Source organism: Eptatretus burgeri, chromosome 6 (genome assembly GCF_056783735.1).
Source record: "Eptatretus burgeri isolate ZD-2024b chromosome 6, Ebu_testis_v1, whole genome shotgun sequence".
NCBI lineage: Eukaryota > Metazoa > Chordata > Myxini > Myxiniformes > Myxinidae > Eptatretus > Eptatretus burgeri.
Window position 1 is genome coordinate 108,064,093 of NC_140966.1, and position 25,606 is coordinate 108,089,698.

The 25,606-nt window shown below is 45.8% G+C and overlaps 2 protein-coding genes across 5 annotated transcripts in view; one reads left to right on the forward strand and one right to left on the reverse strand.

Annotated features, from left to right (window-relative positions):
* Window positions 1–25,606, reverse strand: part of APAF1 (apoptotic peptidase activating factor 1) — a 515,858-nt gene that overhangs the window by 96,658 nt on the left and 393,594 nt on the right. The gene's annotated exons all lie outside the window — the stretch shown is intronic.
* The window catches only part of LRP4 (LDL receptor related protein 4), a 105,972-nt gene that overhangs the window by 38,117 nt on the left and 42,249 nt on the right, over window positions 1–25,606 (forward strand). The window contains exons 9-14 of the mRNA XM_085886641.1: window positions 4,232–4,366; window positions 4,828–4,953; window positions 5,980–6,210; window positions 6,396–6,552; window positions 21,473–21,690; window positions 21,924–22,100. Of these exons, the coding sequence (XP_085742767.1) occupies window positions 4,232–4,366; window positions 4,828–4,953; window positions 5,980–6,210; window positions 6,396–6,552; window positions 21,473–21,690; window positions 21,924–22,100 (1,044 nt within the window). The remainder of the gene's footprint in view (window positions 1–4,231; window positions 4,367–4,827; window positions 4,954–5,979; window positions 6,211–6,395; window positions 6,553–21,472; window positions 21,691–21,923; window positions 22,101–25,606) is intronic.

Below are 25,606 nucleotides of genomic sequence, written 5' to 3' on the forward strand. Positions count from 1 at the left end.
CCCCAACCATTTCCGAGAAATGCATGGTCAGATTTTGTTCAAACTTGGCATAAACACAGTACATGATGGAATACACATGCACATCACTTTGGTTTGCGATCTCATCAAAGATGGCCGACTGGTAGACTGGCGGCCATTTTAGTTGTGCATAAATATGGGCTGGCCCTTTCACTCCATACAAAAAATATTACTAAAACAACGGGAGCTATGACATTTTACGTCTTTTTCACTCGTTTAATTTGGTTTGCATGCTAAGATTCTTTCTCTCATCGATAATTTCATAACCCTGGAGGTTTTTGAAATATCACGAAAGCGAAAGTACATCTTCGGATGATCGGTCGGTCGGAGCTCATTTTAATGTCCCCCGTCTCTAACTTTGTCGGAGGTACTCCACAGGTACTCCAGAGGCCTCCGTCTAGCCATCCCCCAGGCAGATGCCAGGCCCATCCCTATCTCCTTGAGATGCCGATCAACCTGCTGCAAGCACGAGGCACGTTGTCGGCCAATTGGCATCCTCCACTCATGAGGCTCCTTCGCTGAGAGATTCTGGTGAGCAGGATCAGCATCAGGAAAACGAGCCACATGTCCATACAGCCGCAGGTGACGCTCACGGACTATGCAGGTAACAAATATCATTTGAGTCTCTCTCAGCAACTGCTCATTGGACACAATGTCCAAGCAGCAATAGCCAAGGATTCTCCGAAGAGATCTGGTACCAAAGGAATTAAGTCTCCATCTCAGATCCCAGGTCAGAGACAAATGTCACATCCATAGAGCAAGACTGGAAGCACCAAGGACCTGAAGACTCAGACTTTCATCCTCCTGCACACGTACCGACAGCACCACACCCCATGATCCAGGAAATCCATGACTCCCCAGGCCCGACCCAGACGTCTATTTACCTCTGACTCACAGCCAGCAGACATGACTATCACTGCCACGGTAAGTGAATCTCTCCACAATATCAACATTCTCATCACAAACAGGCACAGACAGGACAGCAACATCCAAGATGTCATTGAAAGCCTGGATCTTAGTTTTGACCCAGGAAACCCGTAATCCCAGCAGCTCCGACTCCTCATTCAGCACCTCGAGGGCCCCCAAAAGGATATCTAGAGTCTCCGCAAAGATGACTGCATCATCTACAAAATCAGGGTTAGAGACCTTGACATTCCCAAACAATGCACGGCAACTTGATCTCTCCAACATACTCCCCATACTCCAGTTCACACAAGCGCTGAAAAGTGTGGGGGCCAGTACACACCCCTGAAGAACTCCAGTAACAATTGAAAATAAGTCTGAGATGGTATCACCACATCTCTCAGCACTCTCTCAGTACCAGAATACAGTTCAGACAACAGATTGATCCGTTTTGGTGGCACCCCACGAAGGCAAAGAATCCTCCAGCGGGCATCCCGATTCACTGAATCGAATGCTTCACAAAGACCAAAATAGGCTGCAAGCAGCCCCTGCCAAAACTCGTCTGCATTCAGTGAGGACCCGAAGGGCAAGGATACGGTCAATCGTTGACCTCTTTGGTGAAAAGCCTGACTGCTCTGGACGCTGGTGCTCAAGCAGATGATGGTGAACCCTATCAAGAATTATCCGAGCAAAGACTTTGCCCGGCACTGAGAGCAGCATCACCCCCTGGGTAGTTGTTGCAGTCTTGGCGATCACCCTTCGCTTTCCAGAGAGGTACAACAAGGCCCCTCTTCCAGTCAGTTGAGATGATGCCTGTGTTCCAGGCAAAGCACAAAACTGCATGCAACGACACGAGTGCAGCATTTCCACCAGCCTTGAGAAGTTCGGCATGGATGCCACAGATTCCTGGAGCTTTGCCCCATTTAAACCGGTTCCCCGCAGCCTGTGTTTCCGCAAATTTTGGTGGACCACAGTAGATTGTAGGGTCAGCAATTGCGATAGTAGCACCCCTGATATTCAAACCAACAGCTGGTGGATCAGATTGGTACAACCGCTTAAAGTAACCAGCTCAGCGGACCTTCATTTTGCACTGCTCTGTCAAGAACCCACCACCCTCTGCTCTAACTGCATTACACTGAGGGACGGTCTTGGAGGTACACAATCCGCAAATTGCCCTGTAAGCAGGACGACAATCACGTGACCACAGGTGATGCTCTACTCTTTCACAGATGCTTTGCACATAGGCCTCCTTGTCCACCCTTAGCACACGTACAGTTTTATGCCTCAGCTCCCTGAACAGCTCAGCTCTGCCATTAAGCCTGGCCCTGCGACTCTGGTCAATGGTATCCAGTGTCCATTGAGAGACAAAATTCTTCTTCGCTCTCTGGTGAGTTCCAAGATATCCACCGGCAACATCAAGGATGGTGGTCTTGAAGGCACTCCACAACTCTTCTGGATTCCCCAAAGCACCGAGACCCCTCAAATCCCCATTCAGCCTGCTCGCAAACTCCTCAGCCACCCTCTCATCCTTGAGCTTACCAACGTCCAGCCTAGGCTGGGATGGTACCATTTTCCCAGGTTTAAGCTGCAATTTCAGAGTTGCTACAACAAGCCCGTGGTCGGTATTGAGGAACTGAGCACTCTGGTCGACCCTGCAGTTTTGGATCATCCTCCAGCGACCATTAACGAGCACATGGTCAATCTCCTTTGCCACACCACCAGTGTTGGAATACCAAGTCCAGTGATGAGCTTGTGTGTGCTGGAACCATGAACCAGCCACCCTAAGTCCATAACTTCTTGCAAAGTCAAAGAACTTATTGCTATTCTGGTTCACAGTTCCAGACCCATGGGGACCAACACACGTCTCATAACCATCCCTATCAGTTCCAGTCGATACATCGAAATCCCCCAAGGCAAGGAGAGTATCTCGCCTGGGGCACTGATCAACCACAGACTCTCGCGTGGCACAGAATGCGTCGTTCACGGTGAAATCACTCGCCTCAGTCGGAGCATAGACAGAGACCAGGGAAACAACACTCAAGAAGTTATGAATTCTTAGTCTAATAATGCGCTCGTTGGCCGGTGTTACCTCAGCTATCATTGGAGTCAGCTTATTGGACACAGCTTCAGCAACTTCTTGGGTGTGGTACCCATCAGAGCGACCAGACCAATAGTAGGTGTAACCACCCACCATGATCTCACCACTGTCGGGTGTCCAAACCTTTGAGAGTGCTCCAATACCAATTTCCAAATGCTTGAGCTCAAATAATAACAGAGACAGGTGATCATCCTCAGTTTGGGATCGGAGATTCCAAGCAACCACCTGAAAGGACGCCTCAGGTTCACGCAAGGAGACGGCCGTCTGGCGGACGACACCTCAGCACCACCCCGACGCACACTACCACAATCTGCCCCAGGAAAGTTACCCCGTGCTTTCCCTCCTATCATCAAAGAGTGGGGTCCCGAAGGCTTTGCTCCAATTCCGTCATCCGGTGAGCTGTCTTGCAGAGGGCAGCTGCACAGGAGGTACTCCCACGGAGTGGGTTTTCAATTTTCTTTGTGGTGTTCTTGTGTTTGGCAGAGTGAAGGGTTTTACCGTGGCCGGAGTGCAAATCCTGCCACCAACCTCCTAAAAAAAAAAGAGTAACCCAACTGCAGGAGTATGTCCACAGACACAGTTGGACACGAGAAGATAGAGGTCTGTCTCCACAAATGATCCAAGCAGCGTTAATTTGGCGCATTGTCGAACATCTTATTCTGAGATTGATTGTATTATGAAATAACTCGTTAATTAATCCTCTTTTTAACCCAAGCCATTTTCGTAATTATATATATATATACATGCCATTTATTATATGGCATGTTTTTGTTCTACTGTATAGTTTATCATCACATGGTTGTGGAACTTCATTCCACAATACCAGCAAGTACTTCCTACTACTCAGTTATATACCACTGAGATAATTGCAGGCAGTCATCCTGCCGGAGATGAATTTGTGCACAATAATTCAAATTCCAGAAGCAATGGAAATGAACAGAATCTCCAGCTTGAATGTTGGCAGACAATTGTCTGAAACAGGAAGAAACTGTCTTGTTTCAGACAACAAAGCTCCTGCAGCTGCAGCCACGTTTAGGACTAATTATTGCACGTGATGCGGAATGAGTCTCAGTTTTTTTTGCTTTTCAAATATCAGATACCTCTTTGTTTTGCATCTTGTCTGCGTGTATTGTTTTAATTCGCCGCTGTCCGTTGATTCCTGTTGTGTAGGCCATTGTATGTTATTGACATATGCTCCATTTCTCCACGTAGGTTCAGAACCTGGCGCCGGAAGCTGCAACATACAAAATGGCGGTTGTGTTCACAAATGCCGACAGTCACGCCATGGTGTGCACTGCTCATGCCATGCTGGATACCATCTCACCGCCAATGGGAAGGATTGCCAAGGTCAGCTGAAGGATTAGGTACTTGCGGGGGAACTTTGGCCTTTGTGCATGCCTGAGAAATGGGCAGGGTACAATCATAATGTAACGAAGTAGCTGTTAGTCCCACAGGGCTACAATCACAATGGTAGCTGTTAGTTCCACATTCAACACCAACTTTTTCCTTTTTACAGTAAAAGGCCGTAAATGGACCATGGCTTACGATACTGTAACAGGCAGCGGTAGGACTCCTGATGTTTCGGCCGACAATTCAATCCAAAAGTATATGTCCCCTGTGGCTGATCTCCACTCTGTGATCATAGTGGAGTGGAGGTGAGACCACCCACTCACTCTGTGATCATAGCTATGATCATAGTGAAGGTAGAATATTTTGTGTGCTTCATATTAATCCTAATCGAGAGCACGAGAGAAGGAGATGGTGTGGAAAGCACTCGCACGATTTCAGCCATTAATGGTTGTCCATAGATGTGGATGAGTGTGTGGAGGAAGGCCATTGCAGCCAGGGCTGCACCAACACAGCAGGAAGTTTTGAATGCCGGTGTGAGCAGGGCTACGTGCTTCGGCCTGACAAGAAGGGCTGCAAGGCGTTGGGTAAGATGTTCTCTTCGCTTCTCTCACCAAAGCTATTTGTGAACATCAGAACAATTTTTGCCACTCTTTCATTTGTGGGTTTCATCATGTAGATATAATAGAAGAAAGTTCAGCATTTTCACTTTAGATTTCAACTCGAGACACTTATTTTGTCTGTCGTCATCGTGCCCTTGATTGTGCAATATACGGGTTACCTGTCTCTGCTTCATTCAATTACTTAGTTGCTTTAAGCGAATGTCAATAAGTATTTCATTGGAAAGTCTTTCTCTTTGGTTTCTCGATGATTTGTGATTGGTTTCCCCCCCCCCCCCCCCCATTAGCAATGCAGCATTAACTGGTGGCCATGAACATGTTCAAATTCTGATCTTTTTATCTTTTCCAAATGGAAGGATTACCTACCTGGGAGTTGGGGAATTTGGGTGGTTGGGTACAGGGGATGGGGGGGGGGAGAATGATAATGTCAGTGGGGAAAGATAAAGGAGAATAGGGATGGTTATAGGCTGTCTGTTTGTTACATACCAAAGGAGAGTGCTGCACCCCAACCCTCATTTCCAGCTCTACATGTCCCACGTTATCCTTCCTCCTCAGAACCTCCATTCACTTCTCTCCACACTCCTGCTGCACTTCCTTTCCCTCCTGTATATCTCCTACAATCCTCCCTTTTCTGAATTTAAATTATCTTTATTTTACCCATTCATATGTGATAAAAAAAAGAATTAGCCCTTTAGTCAGGCTTGGATACACATGATAAGCAGCAAAGATCGTTTGGGAAGAAAATACCCTGTACTATTCAAAGGACACATTTTAATCTTGTCCTTTAAAAAAGAAAAAAATATTCCTAAATTGTTATAATTCCATGTGCACTACTAATGAGAATCCTGTACACAATCACAATGAAGTGAATTTGGAAGTGCGAGTTCGGTGTCATGAAGTTGGTGTCGGTTATCATGGACATCTGATGGACGACTCAGTCCGTTGTCCTCCTGTCCAGTGTGTAACGTGCACCGTCTTTCCTGCATGGTGTAGGTCCTGAGCCAGTTCTGCTCTTTGCCAACCGCATTGACATCCGCCGGGTACTTCCATACCGCTCTGAGTACACATTGCTGCTCAATAACCTGGAGAACGCCATCGCGCTGGACTTCCACCACAAACGTGCCCTCGTTTTCTGGTCGGATGTGACGCTCGATCGTATTGCGCATGCCACACTCAATGGAAATGCCTCCACAGAGATCATCAGCACCGGCCTTGAGAGTCCTGGTACCTCAAGGCACTGAGTTTGCTTTAGTGCTTCATTCTCAATTGTCGGTTTCCACCAACAAACAGTTGGCTTGACCTCGGTCCTTAAGTGCTTTCCGCATAATATTCGCTGTTCTGCGTGCTTCGCTCTTCACCATAAAGTCACTAAAAAATACGTTTTTTTGGATTTCTTTTTAAACATACAGGCGGCTTGGGTGTGGACTGGATCCACGAGAAACTTTACTGGACGGATTCTGGGACATCCCGGCTGGAAGTTGCGGAGCTGGATGGTTCACGCCGCAAGCTACTACTGTGGAGAAATCTCGAGAAGCCACGTGCCATTGCCTTGCATCCACTGGAAGGGTGATTCACACAAATTGCCTTGTACCGATAGGAACTGATTCCGATTCCTATTTTTGATATTTATGAGAGTATTTTGAAAAATTACTCAAAAAGCCGCTGTAAGGATATTCCACGATTATGTTCTGAAATGAAGAAGGGTTATTTATCTCCTCCGCCACTGAAGGTGGGCACAGGTTATGTTTTCACATCTGTTTGTCTTTGTGTGTTTTGTTTTGTTTTTGTCTCTGAGCAGGATATTTCAAAAAGTTATGGATGGATTCAAATTCTATTTGGTGGACAGGCTGTGAGTTTGACGACGACGAATTGATTACATTTTGATGAAGATTTGGATGCAGATACGATGACTACAATTATCCAAATGATTCTTCAGCAATGACACATAGGGCCATAAACGATATTAAGCACAATATTTCCAAAAGTTGTGGACGGATTCTGATGAAACTTGGTGGACACGTTGGGTGTGTAACAAGGGAATAAATAATTCAATTTTTGTGAAGATTCACATCTGGATCCGGATACGATAATTTTATTTATTTTTCAAAGTGATTCTTCATGAGAGAGAGAGAGAGAGAGAGAGAGAGAGAGACAGAGACAGAGACAGAGACAGAGAGACAGAGAGACAGAGAGACAGAGAGACAGAGAGACAGAGAGACAGAGAGACAGAGAGACAGAGAGACAGAGAGACAGAGAGAGACAGAGACAGAGAGAGAGACAGAGAGAGACAGAGAGAGACAGAGACAGACAGAGACAGACAGAGAGAGACAGAGACAGACAGAGAGAGAGAGAGAGAGAGAGAGAGAGAGAGAGAGACAGAGAGACAGAGAGAGAGACAGAGAGACAGAGAGACAGAGAGACAGAGAGAGAGACAGAGAGAGACAGAGAGAGAGAGAGAGACAGAGAGAGACAGAGAGACAGAGAGACAGAGAGACAGAGAGACAAACAAAATGATATAAAGCAAATTTCAAAAGGTTGTGGATGGATTATGATAAAACTTGGTTTATGAGTGGGTAGGTGATGAGAACAAACTCATTAGATTTTGGTTGAGGTCCGGATGCAGATCTGGCCTATCAGTAGGATACAAAATACAAGCTGTTCAGCCTGGCAGAGGTACCACGTGCCGTTCTAGTTTTAAGTCTATGTTACAGTAAGTGTTCAAATATCATGGACTTGAATAATGACACTGGAGGATTTTGGAATGGTGGTTCCAATTAACTCATTGGAAACATCCCCTCCCCTGAGCTATCAGACTGCGATATCTCTTATTAGAGATTGTCCAAGAGGAATATATTTTTTTATATATATACATATATACATATAAATATTGTTGCGGCCACGGGTAACGAGACACCAGCTTGTCACTCGGGGGGATTAATCCCCGTTTGTCCTCGGAAGAGCTGGACCTGGGGCCACCGCTCACATTTAACGTTGTGGTACGGTGGGTTGTTTTAAAACCACGAACGTCACCCAGTCAACCACGAGTTTCAGTGTCCACCGTCCAATTATGCCGTTTAACTCGAGGTCACATGGTTACCTGAGCAGGGAGCATGCCCTCGACAAAGCACCGATGCTATCTCAATTAGATTTTAATTAGGGCAGTCGAGCGTTTTAACTGCTGGTGTGTGCCGAAGATTTTTGGTGAAATCTGTGGTAATTACCTCCCAGTGTCTCTCGTTCGGACAATGCGAGACCAATGGAGGGAAAGGACAAACACGGACAGGTTGAAAATCGACAAATAATTTATTAATAATAAATAAATAAATACAAAGAACTTTTCTTTTCTGAGGTAAATGAATGAATTAATTTCAAAGCAAAATCAATCAAAATGCCAGGGAAAGAGACAAAGAGCAGATGATTATTGGGGGGGAGGGGTTGACATACTTACAGCTAAACACAGACAAGGGTACCCAACAGATCATTTGGGGGGGGGGGGGAGAATCATCTCGCTCACCAGAGAGAAGTCGTCCGTGAAGTGAAAACGTCCTGAAAAGTGTGCGTGCGTGTCACGTCCGTCGCCAGCACCCAGCCTTGCCAGGCACCCTCCTGTGAACAGCCTTGAACGCCAGTCGATGTCTGGGAGGGCACCGAGATCGTCTGTCGTGGGTTTAGACCCTGGTGCTGCGACGGACAGTTCCTCACACTTCATGAAACTGGTGATGTCCAGTGACCCACACCGTCCGCCAGTGACTAACCCGCGCCTCACACGTTGGTGACCGACCCGTGCCTCACTCGGGTCTCACTCGCTGCTCAAACCCACACACGCACCACTCGCTCGCTTGCTCAAGCACTGGGAAAGACGAATTGTCTCGTTGGTGCTGGTCAGACACCGACACGCACACCACACGCTCGCTTGCTTACTTGCACGCTTCCTCTCTCCTTTTTTGCGCGCTTACACCTGCTTCTTGCTCGCTTCTCGCACTTACTTCTCCCTCTTTCTTCTTCCTTTTCCTCTCTGGCTTTCCTTCTCATTCTCTTCTCCATCCTCTTACTTCTCTCGACTTCTTCTCCCTCCGAACGGACCTCCAATTCTTTCTTATATCTCTGGCCCGTCTCGGCGGGTGCAGAGTCCGCCCCAAGCTCACCCCGCCCCACTTGCGCACGGTTACCATGATGACCCGTGCGCTCTCAAAAAAGGCAGGTGTCGGCGCTCGCGAAAAAAATACGTGCATAAACGTTGCTGAGGAAAAATAAGGGCGGGCGACAGAGCTCGCGAAAGAACGTTGCTGAGGAAACATAAGGGCGCCAGCGCTCGCAAAAGAAATGTGTGTGAACGTGTCTGTCGTAAAGAAAATAGCTTCCCATAAGAGAGGGGATCTGTCCTTTACCCTTCTCAATGCATCAGATTTAATATCCCATTAGACATGGGGATGGGGCTAATCTCAACATACATTTGAGGAAATAACTGTCTGAGGACCTGAATGTGTGGATGCATTCATCAGACCGGATTCTGAAATCCGTAACAATATATACATATATATATATATATATATATATATATATATATATATATATATATATATATATATATATATATAACACATATATACATACATATTGTTGCGAATTCACGTGCGATCGGCCGCGTAACTCGAATCGTGACCGCGTCGCCCACCCGTCGGACAATTCAGTCGTGACCCTCCTTGGAACTACCGCGAGGAGCTAGTCACGGGTGGGGGTTTAACCTCACCACGATCGTGCCAATTGCCCACCCGCGCAGGATAGGGTTGCTCGCCAAATTCGACCGACCTAAGTACCTGTGCGAGTAGTCGACCGGGCGATCGTACCTCGCCGCAGGTCGGCCTAGGACACGAACCGCATAAGCGGTCCGTTCCGTGCTACAGTGATAACCGAGCGGTGTTATCGCCGACCTCGACAGATGTGATTCTGTTTACCGGGTGCTTACACCCCTCTACCAATTTCTTCCATGATGCAAGATGGCACTTTCAAAACAGGGAATAGGACGCTACGAATGGGGAACAGTTCAATAAGCACATTTATCAGACATTGCACGTCTTTACAGTCACAGCAATGAATCATGCACGTATGTACAGTCAAAGCAAGCAGATAAAAGAATTACCACCGAATAAAGCGTTTTATTCGCGCACACAGTCACTTAAACAAGTCTACTTACTAGACGGCACCACCACATGCATTTATACAAAAAGCAAAGAAAAGCCACCCCCAAAGACAAGGGTGGCAGACAGGTCCATCGACCGAATGTGACGTGGAGCCTGGATGAACGGTCAGGCCCACGAGACCGAAGGGTCTTACCCGCGCCCTCGTGGCGCGACGGTGGGCAGGTCGCGACGTCTACTCCCCCACGGCCTGGCGTGGCCGTGCCTGTCCTCGGGCACCCGGCTTGGTCGGTGAGCTCTCTCCAGCGTTCTCCACCCGGATGCGCAGGCTCGTGCCACACGGCAGGCACCGCGGAACGGACAGGGTTACCGGCGCTCTCTCAGCGCGGATGCTCGGTATGGGGGGAATTGCTGGTGCTCTCTCAGCACGTCGATGCTCTCTCAGCAGTCGATGCTCTTTAAGCGAGTTGACGCTCTCTTAGCGAGTTGATGCTCGAACGAGCACCCTGGACCGCCTTGGCTCCGGCAAACTCTCCCTAGCTGTGGTCTCCACTTCGCCCCTTTTCCCGGCAGTGGTCTCCACGTAGCTCTCTGGTTTGCCTCCGAGCCCCTCTCCGCGTCCCTGCTCCGTTCACCAACTCTCGCTCTGACACCACGACCATCTCCCCACAACCGGCTGACTTGAGCTCCGTCTCTCGAAAACTGAACCCAGACTGACTTGTAACTGATCGCGAGCTCATCTCCCCCACCACTGACTGCGAGCTCCGTTCACCAACACTGGCAACCGACCCACCGACACTTCTCTCGACACTGCCTCGAGCTCCGTAAAACCGACTGGCTCTGAGCTCCGTTCTGCTAACCCTTTTTTTGGGCCGGGGAAGCGAGAATCGACCCTTGCCCTTTGACCTCCGACCCCCGGAGAGCGGACGTGGTAGAAATCGCCAAAGCTTCGTTCTGACAGCGCGACCTCTGGCCCCTGGAAAACCGACGTGTTTGAAATCACCGACGCGCTCGGTCTGACAGCTCGACCTTCGACCCCGGAAAGTCGATGTGTGTAATTCACCAAGGCTTCGCCTCGACAGCGCGGCTTCGTCCCGGCCAAGTCGATGTGTGTAATTCACCAAGGCTTCGCCTTGACAGCGCGACCTTTGACCCCGGCAAAGCGGACGTCGCTGGAATCATCGGAGCGCTCGTACTGACAGCGTGAACTCCGACCCCGGCAAAGCAGACGTGGTAGAAATCATCGGAGCGCTCATCCTGACAGCGTGACCTCCGACCCCGGCAAAGCGGACGTGGTAGAAATCATTGGAGCGCTCGTCCTGACAGCGTGAACTCCGACCCTGGCAAAGCGGACGTCGCGGGAATCATCAGAGCGCTCGTCCTGACAGCGTGAAGATGGCGTTGTCTCTGGGATGGAGGTGAAACGATGTTTGCGGGGTGGCGTTGTTGATGGTAGTGAAGGGAAAGGGGCAAAGGTGGTGGTGGTTTGGTTGTGGTTGTTTGGGAACGATGTTGACGGTGGCGATTTGGTTGTTGTGGGTGTCGTTTGAGAATGGCGGTGAAGCGATGTTTGCGGGGTGGAGTTATGGAGGTAAAGAGGCGAAGGTGGTGGTGTTTGAGTTGTTGTTTGGGAATGATGTTGGTGGTGGCGATTTGGTTGTTGGGGGATGATTGGTCCAAAATAATGTTAGAGAAAAGAAAAACGGCTATCTCGAAGCGTCGCAGCCCGGTGAACACGAATATATCCCTCTAAACAACGGTGGGGAACTATCTGCACACAAACTTACCGGCATAACTGATCTTAGGACCTTTCTGGTGTTGTGCAAATTTCCACAGCCGTAACTATATATATATATATATATATATATATATATATATATATATATATATATATATATATATATATATATATATATATATATATATCTATATATATATATATATATATATATATATATATATATACACGAGGACCCTGACATTCATGGGGGATAAGTTCTGGGAAAACCCAGCGAATGTGGGGGCATTGTTTCAATGGGAAATGGGGGGATAGGTTCCGAGGATTTCCCAACCCGTGAAAAATCCGCAAGTGTCAGGAAAACAACTGCAAGTGGTGACACCACCAAAGTTGAGGAATTGGTACAATGGGGACAAGGGGGATAATGTTATCGGTTTGTGGCAGTTCCTGGTTCAAAGGGGAAAGTTTTTTTAAAGTTTAAAGTGGTTTCGACCATGAATGCACGATTACAGTTTCATAAAAGATGCTTACAAATAAAAAAACGACAACACCAGGTACCATTTCCAATTGATTGAAGAATGGATTTTTAAGTCTCTCAACCATACCATACCGTACCGCAAAACGAAAAAAACAACATCATGTACCATTTAAATATTTCATTAAGCAAACACAGCACACGTAACTTTGCAAAATGATGATGAGGATGAAGATGCGCCGTTCAGGTCCGTGGTGTGGCCAGGAGTGTTGTCAAGCAGCAGAAGTACCCTGAACGAAAGGTTCTTTTCTGCCAGGTACCTCTCGACCTGAGGATGAGGTGAATGAAACAGGTATGGATACAGTCAATAAAAAGTTCGGACATCAACCACGCTGTCCTGTTCCAGTACACGGGCAGCACCTGCTTGTTTTTGTTTTTCAGTGCATGTGGGTTCAGGGAATGATAGAGCATCATGGGCTTTACCATGAAGTCCCCTTCAGCGTTTGTGCAAAGGAGAAGGGATACCCGGTCCTTTGCGGCCATGAAGCCGGCTGCTTTGCTCTTGTGCTGTGAGATGAACATTCTGGTCGGCATCTTTTTCCAAAACAAGCCGGACCCATCAGCACTAAAGACCTGCTCCGGCAGGTACCTCTTCTCCTCGATGAGACTTGCTAGTTCTGCATGGAATGCCTTGGTCATGTCTTGGTCCCTACGAGGCATGCTCGAGGAATGTCGTGGTCGTAGGAGAGGCACACTCCCCAACGAGCTTGGCGCGTGCATTGTGGGTAACTGTGGGGAGGGGTGAGTGGTTTGCGCATTGTTTTGGGGAATTTTTTACGGGTGATGCTGTATTCGACAGCTGATAATAGATGTGGCGAGCGATGTCATTGTGTAATTAGTCCGTATGTAGCTAGCTGATAATTACATTAATAGATATGCTGAGCGTTTGTATTCTCTGACTCACATGACATGACGTCTTTCCTACCTGCAGGCAGATTATGCTGAGCATTTTAATCATGTAAAAGCTCAGATGGTGCTGTTTGTAGCAAGATTTTGATTTACACTAAGATGCACTGAATGTTTACATTGTGTAATGTGTCTATGTGGAAACCTGGTAATTACTGGATACATCAATAGATGTTGTTCGTCTTTTCATTCTCTAAGTACCTCACAGGGGTTGGTGTCACGGGGAATGACGTGTTATACTGGTGAGACATCCCGCAAAATGATGTTTATGACATGAAGCTACAATACGTGAAGTCCAGTACCATATGTTTAAAGTGCACATGGTGAGATGTCCCACGAAACTATGTTTATCTTTCAAAGCGACAAAACATGTACAGGAAGCAGGTCATGTTCATGGCTCGTGGAAGGAGGAGGAGGAGGAGGATGGCAGTTTAGAGGAGGAAGAGGTGGCGAGGCCCAACATGACCGTCAAGCTCCTGGCTGAGGTTCTGCAGTATATGAGGGCAGTCACTGAAAGGTTGCAAGATGCTGACCCAGTGATGGAGCAGTACCTCCGATTCAAGAAGGGTTTGGTTGACTAATTGCTCCCGTACAAAGAGCTACACAGAAACCTGCAGGACTCAGCAAAACAGTTGTCGATTACCCATTTATTTTTTTTTTTTGCTCCGGTCCCTCGACCTCAAGATCATCAGCACCCTCACCTGCATCCCCTTCGGAGGAGTTCACTGCATTCAAATTCATCATCGTCATCATCATCATCACATCAAAAGTTATGTCCTATCTTAAATAAGAAAATTGGAAGCAATACCTGCTGCTGTTGTTGCTTTTGTAATGTAAACTGTAAGGCTGTGCATTCATGTTAGTAAAAAAAAAAAAAAAAAAAAATCCTTTTGAATCATGAACCACCGGAAACCTATTATATCCTGGTCCGGCAGAATAAGAGACTAAAATCCGCCAACCCCAAAATGTCTGTAAAAGTTTTTTTCCCTCTTCTGATTATTATTGTGTAGGGTCCCAGTAAACAACCCCCAGGTGGGTGTGGTGATGTCACCCTTGGGCAATTTTAAATATTCATGGCTTTTCGATGTCCCCAACTGTGGTAAAAGCGAATAATATTTTCAAGTGATTTTTCAAACATCTCTGATATTATCAATTAAATTTGTCCATAAAATGAATCAGGTCACAATAAACATGATAAAACACATATGTATCATCATATTTATGCATTATATATATATATATATATATATATATATATATATATATATATATATATATATATATATATATATATATATATATATATATATAACTAGATATAATCAATTTGGTGACTCAGCATTTTCCGACTTATACATATTACGTTCCACATGGCAAACTAAAAATTTGACAATATTTACTGCTTGAAAAACTGAAAGTATTAGTATCACATTATATAATACTATCATTATATAATTGTAGTGTGCAATTAAAATGTTACAATCACTCTATTTTAAGTTATAATAATAAAATACAATTTATAATAAAAGTTATAATAATAATAGTTATGATAATAAAATAAAAGTTATAATAATAAAAGTTACAAATAATAAAAACGGGAAAAAAAAACAGAACTAGAAATGTATAGACTAATCATTCGATCAAGTATCATTTGATATGTACACCGACACAAATGAACACATTTAGAGTATTTGCTCATCATCGCTTTCATCGCTCTCCGATGTGTCTTCATTATCAGATTCATTCTGTGCTTGTAGACCTTCGATGGTTTTCTCGTTGAAACAACTTTCGCCACCAGAGCATGCACAGAACTCAGTACATGCAATATTGGCACTGCTGCAACCGCATCTCTTTGTTTGGCACGGAGAATCACTTCCGCAGGAGCATTTGAGGAGTTTCAACAACTCTTGAGGCACCAGACTGGTGTCGTTTGGAACAGTTACTGGACTTCGAGATGTCCCTTCCTTTTGCCACCCAACTTTTGTAGGATGTAATTGTGGTGGGTCGGTGTGTTTGGCATGTTGCCAAACATGTTTATGTAGTGACTTGGAAGTGGGCCCGGGCGATGTTTTCGTTGGCTGCTTCAGTAGTCGGTGGAAGAGTCTGCAGTTTGGGCGATCCTCCAATGCTACGGGTTTAGTCTTGATGACCAAACTTTTTGGCGAGCTTCTGTCATGGTTTTACATTCCTCGCGACCGTAACAACACGAGAGGAATTTGGTTGCTTGATCGATAACCTCAGGGAAAGGACAGGCAATATTGCCAATCGTGTCCAGGTTGATCTGCTTCTTGTTGAGAACCTTGACGGCAGTTCCTTTGCCAATTCCGTGGTACGTGGCGACAGTATCGCAACCAGTAAGCCCATGTACAGCAAGAAGATTGCTCATGATGGGACGGTTTTTGTTGACAGTTGCATTAATATCGATCATTATTCGACCTTTGATGGGAGATATCATCATTGCCTGTCCTTTGATATCACCTTGGACGACAAAGTGACAGAGAAGAGTGAAGACATCAGTGTCATCAGCTACAACTAGGACTTGCGGCATGTCAGCTTGAATGATTTGTCGAATGATCATGGTGTCTGCCTCTTCATGTGTAATCATCAGGTCCATTATTTGAGTTAGAACACTCGATTGTATCTGGATAGGGACCGGATGAGTGGCATTGATGATTAGTGTTCCACGGACCGTGTCTCTGTGGGTCATCAGATCATTCGTAATAAGCTCAATCAGCTGCTTCTTGTTTGGCGACACAGACAACAGCAAACTTTGTGGAGGGAGCCAGGTGGTAGTGAGAAGAGAATAAACTCTACACCCTTTGTTACTGCGGGCATTCCTGGTAGACTCTTTGACACTTCCTTCATTGTATCTGTATTAGAGATATGAATTATTAATTGACAAAGAGATGGTAATAATTTCCAATCAAGTAGCCAAATATTTAGAGGCAAGTTAAATACAAAAATTTAGTGACAAGTTGTCTTACTAATCATCACACATACTACATTTAACAATATGTAAGATCTTGGGTGAATCTTGTATGACTATCTTACCTGTCAAAGATGAGGTACACCTGACTTGTTTGCAGATCCAAGTGGATGTGACGTCTAAAGCTATCCAGGTAGTCTTGGATGGTTCCCTTCGGAGGCCAGGGTACTGTCCACATTACCGCACAGCCATCCAAGAACACAGCCTGGAATTCTGCACGTCTTATAGGGACTTCTACTTTCAGTACATTCTTTAGGGATGACTTTGATGTGGCTTGCTTCATCTGTCCATTTCTTTCAAACATAGCTGGAGGGGAAGGCGAGGGTTCGTAAGACATCAAATTCCCAGCATCATAATCACGCAGACTGTTCTGAAGACGCATAGCCCTGGCGTAAATCAGTTCTGTGTCATATACCTTTTGGTCTCCGAGCTTGATGTGTTTCTTTGACACTGCCATGGTCTTTACACATTTCTGCAGCGGCAGGTGGAATCTATCTGGCCACGTTTCCTCAAATGCCTTCATCTGATTCAGACCCAAGTGATCGGCGTTGTCAACATTAACAGTGGTGCCAGACACAACCTTGCCGCTAACTATATTCACCAGATCCTGGGGATGCAGACTCTCATCGAAGGGATTCATGCAGGTTTCCAGCTTCTCATGTAAGCTGGTTCTGTCCTTGGAGTCCAAAGCGATTCGGGACTTGCTTTCCTCCTTATGTTTTTCTGAGGATTGTGTGTGACTGGTTTGTGATCTCATGGAGTCGAGAGAGATGATGGCTTTGTTGCAGGCAGTAAGGCTGTGGGCTCATGTTTTGATGGTCTCTGGCTTCAGGGTCAGTCCAACTATTCCACTCTTGCCTTTTCCATAGCGCATATACGTAGTTTCTATGGCCATGCCGGACCAGATGCCATTGAAGATTCCACGCTTGAGATGGATTACATGTTCACCTTTAAGGAAGTGATATGCCACTTCTTGGGGCAGCTTCTCCATGGTGCGCAAGTAATAGAACCCATATCTGGCATAATTGAAGTGGCCTGCAGCAAAGAACAGTGGAACCATCTCACGTACTGTAGCTAGATGGAGTGACCAATCACCTTCCAGTTCAGCTCGTGCGTATTTCATTACTGTGAATACTGGATTTATGAGGCATGTAACCCAGAGCCTGGCTGTACGTGATTCTTTGGAGATATCACCTAATATCTTCATCAAGCCATCCATGCTGGTCAAGCTGCTGTGAGTTGTGAATACTGGCTGGAGTAGTTCTTCGGTCAGTAGCCTGAGTGCTCGCACATTGTCAGGATACTTTTTTCCACTGAGCATTTTCAGGACTCCAGCGAATGTGCATTCAAGTACCTGCACAATACCACTCTCAGCCATAAGACTACCGACACACCCCGCATAGCTCATGAGTAGATGCATACCGCCCAGACGTAGATACACATTACTAAATATGTCTGGATTCTCCCATGACAAGTGGACAGCTACTTTATATAGCTGTTGATCAGCAGTGAACACCACAAAAGTCTGTCCGGTCTTTTCTGTAACAACTTTTGCCTTGATTACTGCAGCCATCATAATTGAGGGGCTGGCTGGAGGACTGTCTATGAGAGGTAAGAAGTTGACTTTTGTCTTCGCCTGTTCAGTATGTCCCTGTTCCCTGTAGATCCTGGAATTGTAGCCATTATACTCCGGGCAGTCAGGTAACCTGATGATGTCTGTGATGAACTTGTAGTCTAAATCCATAGCTCGATTCACTGAAACGGCTTCATTTCTTGTTAGATCAGGACATTCAGGATGAACTGACAATGGGATGTCAGGCATGGCAGGTTTCTTGTCAACCACATAGTGTGAAGCTCAGTTGCTCTCGTCTTTATCGTCATCATCCATATCGATATGCTTGTGCTTGTGCTTGTGGGACAGTCTTCCTCTATCTCATTGTTTCTGGAGGGTTGAGTTACGATCATAGCTAGTGAATGGGTAGACTATTTCCCATTTGGTGAATGAATATCGGTGTCAAAATTGTCAGCAATGACTTGTATGAGTCCATCCTGGTGATTAGCAATACCATGAGACTCATGATACCTTGAAGCAGCAACAGCAGATGATTGCTTAAAGAAGCGCACTTCGTCATAGCTACAAGTTACTGCATAATCATTGAGGTAACCAAGCTGACTTTTAGAATCTCTGAAGAGCTCAACGAGCTACTTGTAGATCAGTGGGTTGGGCTCGAACTGCAGAAGTAACAATGTTGCCAATTAATAGTGCTGGCATTGTATTCTTCAGTCTCGGTGAGATTCCAGCCAGTAGATCCATCAAGTTCTCTAAAGTCGCTTCCTGAACTGTACTGTTGTCCACATTTAGATAGTAGTGTGATTTAGTCATGTCGATGGACTTACACTCCTGTGTGATTTGCTTAGCTACCTTTGCGACACTGGGTTTGATGTCTTCTTGGTCACCGGTATCTTTTACAGCTTTCAAAAGTCTCGCAGCCTGGGTGTGAAATGCAACTCTGTGTGCATAACCAGGTGATGATAGGACTAGGATTTCACTGCCAAAAATGCTCAGACACTTTACTGACCAGCTGTGCGTGGCATAATTCATTTCCACCATGACATTGGTACATTTCAAACACTTCAATGGAATTCGAGAGCTTGTCCTTTTCATTTGACAATGCATTTATGGTGCTAGCAAGAGCTTGCTGGTTCTGATTCGTATCATTTCCAGGGGTTGATGGGTTGATTGCAACATTCTTATGTCCGGGGTATGATCTGTTATTAAAGAAAGTAGCCATACAGTACTGATGGTAGCGAGCCTCAGGTGCATGTAGATCGCTGACAGCACCATCAATGCGGAGACGCACATCTTGAGCCCGCTGATCATCACGCTCTGAACATTTGTCCAAAATGTTCCGCTTGTATGACACCATCTCTTCACCTCTCTTGGACAAGGTTGATCTGCACAAGTAAGCAGGTTTCCACCTGTCATGATGTTTGCGATCCTTCTCAAGGACACAATTATCACTGCAGTACAGGCACCGTGTGAAGAAACCAAATGGAGCAAAGGAGTGACGTAACCTCTTTGGAGGAGGAAGGCGAACTTCTGTAGATTTCTTGCTATGTTTAGTGTTGGACTTGGACATGTATCTAGACACACAATTCTTGTGATAATTAATGGTAAGATCCTTCGTTTCAGAGAGCTCCTGAAAGAAGCTTAAGAAGCAATATGGAGATCGTCCTCGTATGCGAGACTATCAGAAATAATGGAATGTACGCGACTTAGCCCCTTGTTCTGGATGCAGGGTTGATCATCGCAGTTGTATTTATCCTTGAATATACAGTTTGCTGAATCTGCGTCCATCATTCACTGACCATCACCTGAAAAGAGAACCACCAACAAATCTAATCTATCCATCAACAAATTAATATATATATATATATATATATATATATATATATATATATATATATATATATATATATATATATATTGTATTATAGTATCCGCTGTCTCTGATCCACTTCATGATGTATCGATGAATTCTGAATGAAATAATTTGATTATAGTTGAAGTGTCATTTATCACCAAAGGAAAGGGATGTATTTCCAATATCACCTGAAATAAATTTAAGAATAATCATGAAATCAATAGAACTCTTGATGTAGATTCATTGAATTACCATACCGCTCATAAACTGTGCTACGAAAAACATGTGAAAACTGCTGATTATGTGCCATTTGGGATAGAAAAAATTAACTTAGCAATGTTAAATAAGACAAATAACATATTTACTAATCAGTAGGCAATATATATATATATATAGTTCAATCAGTGGATACCAACAATAAACACGCACTATATCACGGGATATGTTTGAAATTAGTAAAACTTCATATTCGGTTGGCGGCCATTTTGAAAAAAGTCAGTAAAAAAATTTGCCCAAAGGTGAGATCACCACACCCACCCAGAATAAATCATAAATACCTTATAGAATAGGAATCAGAAGAGAAAAAAAATCTTTTGCAGGCGATAAGGGGTCTCGGTCAGATTCTCCCGGACTATCCCCCTTTTTCCCATTGAAACAATGCTCCGACATTCGCGGCATTTTTCAGGAACACATCCCCCGTGAATGTCGGGGTTTCAGTGGACTGTAGTGTAATTAACATGAATTTTAAACATTCCTTTGCCTTACTTGACAGCCAAAAAAGACAATTCCTCGATGTCTCTGTGAGGAGAGTCAGGTAGACAAAATCTCAGCTGACAATTAAACTTGAGTTGTGGTGTACCCATTCTTGTTATGACGAGGGATGAGTAATCATGATTGTAAGGAGGTGTAGAAGGATCTCACGGGTGGATTTCTGAGCACAAAATTTCCACTTGACCAGTCAGTACCTTGCTTCGTTTCGTTATTGAGGACCTCAACATGCTCTCAGAACCAATGTCACATGACTTACAAACATGTTTTGATGTCATGGGTCATCAACTGAATGTCCTGCTATTTGTGGTATATTTCCTAAAAATTTGTTTCCCAGTCATCATTACCCTCGTGGAGAGGGTATTGCATATGGGTCCACTTGTTTGTTTGTTTGCCTGTCTGTCTGTCTGTCCACACATAATGTGTTCACGTAAACCACAACGCCACCTGGAGGTAGCCAGTATTACATGTTATCTTTTTCAACCGAGTACTTTTATAAAGTTTGTACAATTGGAATGTGAGAACGTCAATAAAGTATGAACTATTACAATGTGAGCACGTCTATAAGTATAAAGCATGTCCTATTAGAATGTGAGTACGTCGCCAAAGGATGTGGTGGTAAGAATGTAACAACATCTACAAAGGACGTATGACAAAAATGTGTCTACTTCAGTAAAATATGTTTGTCTATAAAAAATATATATTCCATATGATTAGAATGGGAATCCAAACAAAAAACACTGAAAAGGTCTTTTTGTCTGCTGTATGAGCATAAACCTACGTCGTCAATGCGTCGCCAACACACCACACAAAATACACCACACAAAACAAGTCCTGGTGAGGGTTTGCAATCTCTGCTCTTTCTAGTTATTCTTGTGATGGCAAGACCAACGGCATCTACCACTGTTTGCTTCAAGTTCCAGTTTCCTTTTTTCTTGTATAACAATTTAAAGTTCCAAATGATTCGTTTTCCTTCTCATCTTGTCGCAGCACTATGTATTGGACGGATTGGGGAAGCACTCCACGTATTGAACGAGCTGACATGGATGGTTCAGCCCGATGCACAATTGCTAACACATCATTGTTTTGGCCGAATGGCCTAACGATAGACTATGCCGGGCGACGGCTCTACTGGGCCGATGCCAAACACCATGTGATTGAAAGCTCCGACCTGGATGGATACAACAGAAGAGCAGTCATAAGCCACGGTGAGCCCTTCCTATCATTATTTCATACCTCTAACTGGACCGGTAGAAGATGAAATTTGCAGAATTTCCGATTATTGTTGTATTAGTCGGACTTTCTGATCGGCTAACCGCATCCGCAAAGGCTGCTAGTTTTGTGGGGCTGTTGGGCCCAAGGGAGGAGCGGTAGAGAAATTGTCGGATATCTCCAGTTGATTTTTGTCCCTGTGGTTGCCTGTGAACCCATCCTGCACTAGGCCTTCCGCACCCATTTGCTCTTACGGTTTTTGAAGACAGCCTCTACTGGACTGACTGGCAAACAAAAAGCATCAACAGCGCAAATAAATTCACGGGACTGAATCAGGAGATCGTACGAAGCAAACTCCACTTCCCCATGGATATCCACACCCTGCATCCACAGCGCCAGCCTCCGGGTATGCTCACTACATATCCTTGTACAGTCACCACACTGACAGGTTCACCGGCCACGACCTCCATGACATAGACAATATTGATCTCACCGACACCAATGCGAGTCTAAAGTAGGTTTAACTGCCACACTCTAGAGCAGAAAAAGTCTGTGTGTGTGTGTGTGTGTGTGTGTGTGTGTGTGTGTGTGTGTGTGTGTGTGTGTGTGTGTGTGTGTGTGTGTGTGTGTGTGTGTGTGTTCTGCGATATGCATGTGCAGATGGATTGATTGTGGACCTAGATCTTAGGTTCTGAATTTGTTTCTCATTCCATTTTACACTAAAATTCCATAAGTTATCCAAATATTATGTGGTTAATTTCACAACCCTGAACCACACTGTTAGCGGCTCAGTCCCATGAAGTCAACTTCAATAAGTTGAAGAGCGTTCAGCGGAACAGCATACGTATGTATATTTGGCTGTCTACTGATCGGCTCTGTCCATTCAGTTCTCGTGTTTGGCCTCATTAGTCGACACTCATCCTCATATGAATGTAAACCAAAACTGCGGGCTTGTATTTACCGTACTTGCCTTTGTTCTACTTGCTCCAAGTTGTGCCGTTAATTCTAGACTCAGTAGCATAAGCCCCCCCCCCCCAAAAAAAAATACTAGTTCATTGTCCCCACCCGCTTCCTTTTTTGATCCCGCCTGCCTTTTTGAAATAATTTATTAGTTTCTCAAACATCCCCCAAAAAATCACACCCTTGTCTGAAGGAAGCGGTGCAGTGAAGCGGCTGTACCGCTTAAAAAGTCGCCCCGTGGGAGACTGACGGTTACTTCCCCCACAGGAGGGGTGACATTACTATCCTGATGCAAACTAGACATTAACACCAACAAAAAAAAAAACGAAACGATACAAAAAACACTAAAACAACACCAAACTAGAAACGAATGAAACATTTTTATTCCTCATTTTTGATGGGTAGATGGAAGGAAGGACATACCAAATATGGAAGCGGTTTGCACCAATTAAAAATTCATATCTTCGTGTCGACTCTTACACCATTTTTTGAATCGATCAGTTTCCCCGTGTCGATACTGAGTTTACATAACTTCACTTTTGGCTTTGTCTGTTTGTTTGTTTTTTTTGTCTGTGAGCTAAGGAAGGGGGGAAGAGCGAAAAAGGATGGGTGGGGAGAACATTGCCTCAACAAATGTCACTATACATTCCAGGAGGGGGTGGGACCGAGTAAGATGGGGAAGGGGGGGAGGAGAGGACGGGGGAAAGGGGGAAGGGGGTTTTGAGGTGGTAAGCATGAGGGGAGGGGGTTCTTGACATGCATTATGTGGTGGAACTTGTGGAAAGGGGGGTGGGGAGCAGTATAGGCTTGAACAAAACAGGATACATTAAAACATCATGTTAATACAGCATGTGGAGACCTCCCTGAAATGACCGTGGTGGGTGGAGAGGGGAGGGGGTTTGGGAAGCTGTAAGTGTGAGGAGATGGGGAGGGAAGGCAGCGTGAGGGGAGGGGAAGGGTGATAGAATGTGCCCAAGAAGCAACATTGTTTTTTATCCGCTGGGTTCGATGTAAAACTGGGTGGGAGCATTTAAAACCCACGCTATCTACCTGGCAAACGCCAGCCTGCATGCATGTAGGCATGCTCGCACATGCAGCAAACGTTGCACCCTTCTGGTCGGCTCACTCTGAATCTGATTTGTACATGCTACACTCTGGGGAAGCCGTTTTAAATTCAAAACTAAACCGTCAGTCCTTAACAGTCTCCTTAACAGATGGTGAGTGGGAGAGGGAGGGAGAGAGAGGGGGTGGGGGAGGGAGGGAGAGGGCTGGGAGAGAGAGGATGTGGTGGGAGAGAGAGGAAGCTGAGAGGAAAGGGAAAGAGAGGGGAGTGGTCGGAGAGGGACAATGGGGGAGGGGGGAGAGGGCAGGAGGGGAGAGAGAGAGGGAGAGGGGAGAGAAGGGAAGGGGGAGACAGAGAGGGGGTGGGAGGGAAAGAGAAGAGGAGGGGTGGGACAGAGATAAGGAGAGGGGTGGGACAGAGGGGAGGGGTGGGACAGAGAGAAGGGGAGGGGTGGGACAGAGAGAAGGGGAGGGGTGGGACAGAGAGAAGGAGAGGGGTGGGACAGAGAGAAGGAGAGGGGTGGGACAGAGAGAAGGAGAAGGGTGGGACAGAGAGAAGGAGAAGGGTGGGACAGAGAGAAGGAGAAGGGTGGGACAGAGAGAAGGAGAGGGGTGGGACAGAGAGAAGGAGAGGGGTGGGATAGAGAGAAGGAGAGGGGTGGGACAGAGAGAAGGAGAGGGGTGGAACAGAGAGAAGGAGAGGGGTGGGACAGAGAGAAGGAGAGGGGTGGGACAGAGAGAAGGAGAGGGGTGGGACAGAGAGAAGGAGAGGGGTGGGACAGAGAGAAGGATAGGGGTGGGACAGAGAGAAGGAGAGGGGTGGGACAGAGAGAAGGAGAGGGGTGGGACAGAGAGAAGGAGAGGGGTGGGACAGAGAGAAGGAGAGCGGTGGGACAGAGAGAAGGAGAGGGGTGGGACAGAGAGAAGGAGAGGGGTGGGACAGAGAGAAGGAGAGGGGTGGGACAGAGAGAAGGGGAGCGGTGGGACAGAGAGAAGGAGAGGGGTGGGACAGAGAGAAGGAGAGGGGTGGGGGCGGGAGAGAGTGGAGGGAAAGAGGGAGAGGAGAGAGGGGATTCCCGCAGATGTGACGTCCAGTTTATTACCCATCAGAGAGATGGCACACGTTTCGATGAATCACCCTGCCCGTGAAACACTGGGATGACAGTTTATCGCTGGGTCGGGATTCAAACCCAGGCTAGACAGCTGAGAGCGAGCATGTGTACCTCTCATCTATCCTGCCATGATCTGGCGATTCATTTCTTTGTAGCAACTGAAAACATTTCTTACTCATTGTAATCATCTCATATATTTTGCCTTCCTAAAACGGGAGATGTCCCCATGGAGATACGCACCGTGGCAATGGAAGTTTGTAGAGATCAAAGCTTGAAGAGCACTCACCAAGTGGTTTAAGCACTCAAGCACACACCAACGAAATGGATGTGGAAACTTTTTTTAAAATGAAAGTTAAAATTTTTATATGAATCTATCGATGTCAAACTGACGGGTTGTAATGATGAAACAAGATCATACAAAAAGGGGAAACGTCAAAATAAAATTGCACATTTTCAGTGACCGAGCCACCGCCCGAGGGACCACATGACAAGGCGGGGCCTGAACTTTGTTCAAGTACATCGACATATTGAGTGACAGTGCGAATACTTTTGTTGTGTATAGCCATGGCTTGGAAATGAACAACCAGGCAGCTTGTATAGTGCTCACCAAGTGGTTTAAGCACTCAAGCACTCCAATGAAACGGTTGGTAAGGAACGGCTGACTTGTAGCGATCGCCAATCGGTCATATTAACACCATGCACCCGGAGATGGCCGGAATGTCAAGCAATGTCCGAATTGGACAAACACTTTTTTTTTGCAGTCAAAACTGCTGCTGAG